Source organism: Amphimedon queenslandica, unplaced genomic scaffold (genome assembly GCF_000090795.2).
Source record: "Amphimedon queenslandica unplaced genomic scaffold, v1.1 AMPQUscaffold_13349, whole genome shotgun sequence".
In the NCBI taxonomy this organism is placed as follows: Eukaryota; Metazoa; Porifera; class Demospongiae; order Haplosclerida; family Niphatidae; genus Amphimedon; species Amphimedon queenslandica.
Window position 1 is genome coordinate 156,368 of NW_003546415.1, and position 6,366 is coordinate 162,733.

The following is a 6,366-nucleotide window of genomic DNA, read 5'->3' on the forward strand; positions in this document are numbered from 1 at the left end:
TAAAATTGTGTTTTTAGAAATTTTTCCCAAATTTTTTTTTAAATACTTTTGTTATTGCTTTTATTTTTTGTGTTTGTAATTGCTAGTTATCTCTTTATAACCATTTGCAGCATATAAATTTATTATTAATAAAAGTCAGCCAAAATTACTACAAGGTATGGCAGCTTATTGAAATGGCATAATAATATATCAGCACAATGTAAACACACTTATGTGTGTGGGGGAAAGTATTTAATTGTTACGACGAGTTTTTATCTCTGAGAACTTGAGGCTAATGTGTGCACTTTTCCAACGCAACCAAGTGATTCCTTGAGCATTATTAGTTGAAGTATTAAAATAATGACCATTAAGATTTGATTGATGGCAGTGATTATACCACCAGGCACCAGTATAGGACTGAGCACAGTTACTTCCTGTTGATGCATCATTATCATTATCTTTTGTACTGAATTTCCTTCCATTATGCAACGAGGTCAGACTATCCCCAGCAGTACCAGAGTATCCTCCTACTGTTAGTATATATTCAGTACTACCATCACTAACACTGAATGTAGAGTAGTTAGCATAAGCTGTGTTCCCCTCAAAGTCTCCCAGGTCCACTCTTAGTGTGTTTGATCCTTCTTTAGTAAGACGATGAATCTTGCTCAATCCTAACCAAAACTCACCAGTTAGGTCACCAAATCCATTCTCATAGTCAGTCCAGCTCCTATAGAAATCAACAGATCCATCTTGTCTCCTCTGAAATACAGTCCATCCACCACCATCAGTCTCCATATCACAGTATACCTGTGATCCAATAGTGTATAATTATAAAGTATAATACAATTAAACATTACTTGGAAAGCTGGTCCATTATCTGGTGTTATGGGATATACTCCACTTTGTGTCTTTCCCAGTTCTTTCCATGCTTTACAATCAGTTGGCATTACACATTCTAAAGGAAGAGAAGAGAGAAAATCACAAATGGAATTAGAATAGTATAGAATAATCCTCAAAGTAGCCATGACTTTAGAAATGGTATATATTTTATTAGTCAGTACCTGGTGTAGCACTAACACTAGTGTTAGTAACAAATGGAAAAGTTTTCTTTTTGTCCTCATCCTCAGGACAGTTTCCATTGACAGTATTAATAATAACAATTATTATCATTAAACTGTACATCAGTTTAGTAGCAATCATGATACTAAAGATCCTTTAGCTTCAATAAAGTAAAATTAAAAGAGAGTAGAAGTGAGGTAGAGAGAGAGGGACAGTGTCCTTCTTTTATAATGAGTGAGTCCTTGTCCTTCCCAATGATTGTGGGAGTATGGATATGTTCGGTAATAGAAAAATGAATGCTCCACCCCTCAAAAGGCCCTGATGTACATGTACAAACAAATGTAAATGTAGTGATTGAATGTCTTGTACTTTTAGTATCCATAAGTCATAAATAAGTAGTTTCATTGATAGTGACCTACATATACACTTACTTAAGTTAAAATGAGTCATGAGCATATGACGTAAAGTGTAAAGTTTTAAAGTTCTTTGTGACACTAATCACTTATTGTTTTTAATTGTCTCTGTACATTGTCTTAAAATTATAACATCAATATACATGTACTGTAGTTTTATTTATAATATTATTATTATTATAGTAATGTATTGCACTGTATTAGTAATAATACTATCAAACTGTATTTTATAATAGTAATATTCATTGACCCTATAAAGAGTATTGTTGAGTTAAGATTGAACCATGTTTCAATTGTCGCAGAAGTTTAATTTTGGTCAGGATTTTTTAATTTTAGCTAAATTATTTTAATTGTTACTTTGGTTAATGCTTTCATTTTGTTTGTTACTAGTTCTCTTTATAACAATTTGCAGCATATAAATTTATTATAATTAATAAAAGTCAACAAAAATCACTACAAGGTATGGCAGCTTATTGAAATGACATAATAATATATCAGCACAATGTAAACACACTTATATGTGTGGGGGACAGTATTTAATTGTTACGACGAGTTTTCATCTCTGTGAACTTGAGAGTATAGTGTGAATTTTTCCAAAAACGCCAGTTAATTCCTTTATAATTATCAGTTGCAGTTTTAAAATAAATACCATTAAGATTTGAAAAAGCGCATTGATTATACCACCAGGCACCATTGCGAAACTCGGCACAGTTATTGTCCCATGCATCATTATCATTATCTCTTGTAGTGAATCTCCTTCCATTATGCCAGGTCAGACTATCCCCAGCAGTACCAGAGTATCCTCCTACTGTTAGTATATATTCAGTACTACCATCACCAACACTGAATGTAGAGTAGTTAGCATAAGCTGTGTTCCCCTCAAAGTCTTCCAGGTCCACTCTTAGTGTGTTTGATCCTTCTTTAGTAAGACGATGAATCTTGCTCAATCCTAACCAAAACTCACCAGTAAGGTCACCAAATCCATTCTCATAGTCAGTCCAGTTCCTATAGAAATCAACAGATCCATCTTGTCTCCTCTGAAATACAGTCCATCCACCACCATCAGTCTCCATATCACAGTATACCTGTGATCCAATAGTGTATAATTATAAAGTATAATACAATTAAACATTACTTGGAAAGCTGGTCCATTATCTGGTGTTATAGGATATACTCCACTTTGATTCTTTCCCAGTTCTTTCCATGCTTTACAATCAGTTGGCATTACACATTCTAAAGAGAAAATCAAATAAAATTAGAATAATATTGAATATATTTAAGGTACCATAACTTAATTTGGAAGTGGTATTTTACTAGTCTGTACCTAATGTAGCATTAACACTAGTGTTAGTAACAAATGGAAAAGGTTTCTCCTTCTCATTCTCAGGACAGTTTCCATTGACAGTATTAATAATAACAATTATTATCATTAAACTGTACATCAGTTTAGTAGCAATCATGATACTAAAGATCCTTTAGCTTCAATAAAGTAAAATTAAAAGAGAGTAGAAGTGAGGTAGAGAGAGAGGGACAGTGTCCTTCTTTTATAATGAGTGAGTCCTTCCCAATGATTGTGGGAGTATGGATATGTAATAGTATTAGAAGAATGAGGCTCCACCCCTCAACACGCCCTGACGTACATGTACATGTACATTCAAACAAATGTAATAGTAATCAAATGTCAAGTTATTATATTATTAATAAATAAATAGTTCATTAATGAGAAGCTTCACATGATTATTAAGTCATGAAATGCTATGTATCACTTATTTCTAACACTAATTATTTATTGTTCTTAATTGTTGTGACTGTAGTGACTGTACATTGTATGATACTCATATTATCAATATTCATGTACTGTAATAGTAATATCTCATTGTATTTTTACTAATAATAGTGATACCATTTGTGGAGGAGTATTGTTGTTTTAAGATTGGACCATAATGTTTCAATTGTCATATCAATGTATCATTATTTCCGTAAGCAAATTTTCATTATTAGTTTCTTAAATGATGTTTGGGTTGTTGTAGGAATAAGTTTATTATGAATTTTTTCAGCATTTCCTGAGATTTTTACCAAAATTACTTTTATCATTCCTTTTTGTTTTTGCTTTAATTGTGTGCCTGCCGCAAGTTATATCTTTTTATAACAATTTGCAGCTTATCAATTTATTGTAATTAATTAAAGTCAGCAAAAGTCACTACAAGGTATAACAGGCAGCTTATTGAAATGACATAATAATATATCAGCACAATGTAAACACACTTATGTGTGTGGGGGACAGTATTTAATTGTTACGACGAGTTTTCATCTCTGAGAACTTGAGGCTTACATCATATCCTTTCCAATGCCGCCAAATAATTCCTTGATGATTCCTAGCTGCAGTATTGAAATAATGACCATTAAGATTTGCGTAAGCACAGTCATTATACCACCAGGCACCAGTGTAGACCTGAGCACAGTTACGTGACCTGAAATCATTATCATTATCTTTTGTACTGAATCTCCTTCCATTATGATAGCTACTCAGACTATCCCCAGCAGTACCAGAGTATCCTCCTACTGTTAGTATATATTCAGTACTACCATTACTAACACTGAATGTAGAGTAGTTAGCATAAGCTGTGTTCCCCTCAAAATCTCCCAGGTCCACTCTTAGTGTGTTTGATCCTTCTTTAGTAAGATGGCGAATCTTGCTCAATCCTAACCAAAACTCACCAGTAAGGTCACCAAATCCATTCTCATAGTCAGTCCAGTTCCTATAGAAATCAACAGATCCATCTTGTCTCCTCTGAAATACAGTCCATCCACCACCATCAGTCTCCATATCACAGTATACCTGTGATCCAATAGTGTATAATTATAAAGTAAAATACAATTAAACATTACTTGGAAAGCTGGTCCATTATCTGGTTTTATAGGATATACTCCATTTTGTTTAATTCCCAGTTCTTTCCATGCTTTACAATCAGTTGGCATTACACATTCTTAAGGAAGAGAATAGAGAAAATTGTAAATAGATTTAGAATAGTATAGAGTATCTTTAAACTAGCTATAGCTTTAGAAATAGTATCTATTTTACTAGTGAGTACCTGGTGTAGCATTAACACTAGTGTTAGTGATGGTAACAACTGGAGAAGTTGTCTCCTTCTCATCATCAGGACAGTTTCCATTGACAGTATTAATAATAACAATTATTATCATTAAACTGTACATCAGCTTAGTAGCAATCATGATACTAAAGATCCTTTAGCTTCAATAAAGTAAAATTAAAAGAGAGTAGAAGTGAGGTAGAGAGAGAGGGACAGTGTCCTTCTTTTATAATGAGTGAGTCCTTCCCAATAATTGTGGGAGTATGGATATGTTTGGTAATAGAAAAATGAATGCTCCACCCCTCAAAAAGCCCTGACGTACATGTACAAAAAAATGTAAATGTAGTGATGGAATGTCTTGTACTTTTAGTATCCATAAATTATAAATAAGTAGTTTCATTAATAGTGAACTACATGTACACTTGCTTAAGTTAAAATGAGTCATGAACATATGACATGAAGTGTAAAGTTTTAAAGTTCTTTGTGACACTAATTACTTATTGTTTTTAATTGTCTCTGTACATTGTCTTAAAATTATAGCATCAATATTTATGTACTGTAGTTTTATTTATAATATTATTATTATTATACTAATGTATTGCACTGTATTAGTAATAATAATATGGAACTGTATTTTACAATAGTAATGTTTATTGACCCCATCCCTTGTGGAGGAGTATTGTTGAGTTAAGATTGGACCATAATGTTTCAATTGTCATATAATTGTGTTTGTCATTTATTTTTCTCAGCATTTCTTGATTATTTACTCCTTAATGAGGTTTGGGTTGTAGTAGGAACAAGTTTATTGTTAATTTTTCTCAGCATTTCTCGCTTTTTCAAAGTGAAAAACATGTTTTTTCGCTCGTAAATTAGCTTATTTTAAATAGAATAAACATGGTCTTATTTTTATTTTATCTTTGTCTACATTTATTTAGTTTCGCACTTTAATTAATATACACCTCTGGAAATAATTAATATTAATATCATGTATTCAAAATATATGTACTTATAATTGTTATATTTATTTATTTATTATTTAATTAATTTATTTATTTTATAGGTTCCTCCGTCATGTTCCTGTAGTATATGTTGATTATCCTGGTCCGATGTCCCTGGGTCAGATATACGGTACATTCAATAGAGCAATGCTGCGTGTGGTACCTAACCTGAGAGCTTATGCTGACCCTCTCACTAATGCAATGGTGGAGTTCTATACAATGTCACAGGTGAGAGAGAGAGAGGGGAGAGTAAGGTACTATAGTATTAGAGTTTCATTGTATTTGTTAGTTGCAATTGACTTTTAATTGTGTGTAGTAATTTTAGTAAATATTAGGGATTTTTAAAACACAAACAAATTAAAGTGACAAAATATCATTGCTAATGATAAATACAAAAATAACTGTAATAGCATTTGCTATAAGAATTAATACACATATAATGACAATTGATAGTAAAATTGCTATTTTAATTTTGTCTATTTTTATGTCTCTCTCCCTCCAGTCAAGGTTCACAGTGGATATGCAGCCTCACTACATATACAGTCCTCGTGAGATGACTAGGTGGGTTCGTGGTATCTACGAAGCTTTAAAACCTCTCGAGAGTCTCTCAGTTGAAGGACTCGTCCGAGTCTGGGCCCATGAAGCTCTGAGATTATTCCAAGATCGGTGAGTGGGTGTGGTCATGAGTCATGTGACTATCATGTGATATAGGTTGGTGCTTGACGAGGAGAGGGCATGGACTGAAGAGAATATTGATACAGTAGCACTGAAACACTTCCCTAATATTGATAAACAAGAAGCACTAAAAAGACCAATATTGTATAG

The 6,366-nt window shown here is 32.7% G+C and overlaps 3 protein-coding genes across 3 annotated transcripts in view; 1 reads left to right on the top strand and 2 right to left on the bottom strand.

Annotated features, from left to right (window-relative positions):
- Positions 1 to 112: 112 nt before the first annotated feature.
- LOC105313149 (fibrinogen C domain-containing protein 1-like) lies at positions 113 to 1,271 on the bottom strand. Its single transcript, XM_019997879.1, has 3 exons — positions 1,041 to 1,271; positions 837 to 934; positions 113 to 786 (listed from the first exon to the last, which is right to left on the bottom strand). The coding sequence occupies exons 1-3, from the start codon at positions 1,177 to 1,179 to the stop codon at positions 232 to 234; spliced, it is 792 nt and encodes a 263-aa protein (XP_019853438.1). The 5' UTR covers positions 1,180 to 1,271; the 3' UTR covers positions 113 to 231.
- Positions 1,272 to 1,880: 609 nt separating this feature from the next.
- On the bottom strand, positions 1,881 to 4,784 carry LOC105313151 (uncharacterized). Its single transcript, XM_019997862.1, has 6 exons — positions 4,544 to 4,784; positions 4,341 to 4,438; positions 3,744 to 4,290; positions 2,776 to 2,928; positions 2,587 to 2,684; positions 1,881 to 2,536 (listed from the first exon to the last, which is right to left on the bottom strand). Exons 1-6 carry the CDS (start codon positions 4,683 to 4,685, stop codon positions 1,988 to 1,990), a joined length of 1,587 nt encoding a protein of 528 aa, XP_019853421.1. The 5' UTR covers positions 4,686 to 4,784; the 3' UTR covers positions 1,881 to 1,987.
- Positions 4,785 to 5,393: 609 nt separating this feature from the next.
- The window catches only part of LOC109582853 (cytoplasmic dynein 1 heavy chain 1-like), a 1,810-nt gene continuing 837 nt past the window's right edge, over positions 5,394 to 6,366 (top strand). The window contains exons 1-4 of the mRNA XM_019997863.1: positions 5,394 to 5,407; positions 5,604 to 5,769; positions 6,044 to 6,207; positions 6,253 to 6,360. Coding sequence (XP_019853422.1) covers positions 5,394 to 5,407; positions 5,604 to 5,769; positions 6,044 to 6,207; positions 6,253 to 6,360 — 452 coding nt within the window. The remainder of the gene's footprint in view (positions 5,408 to 5,603; positions 5,770 to 6,043; positions 6,208 to 6,252; positions 6,361 to 6,366) is intronic.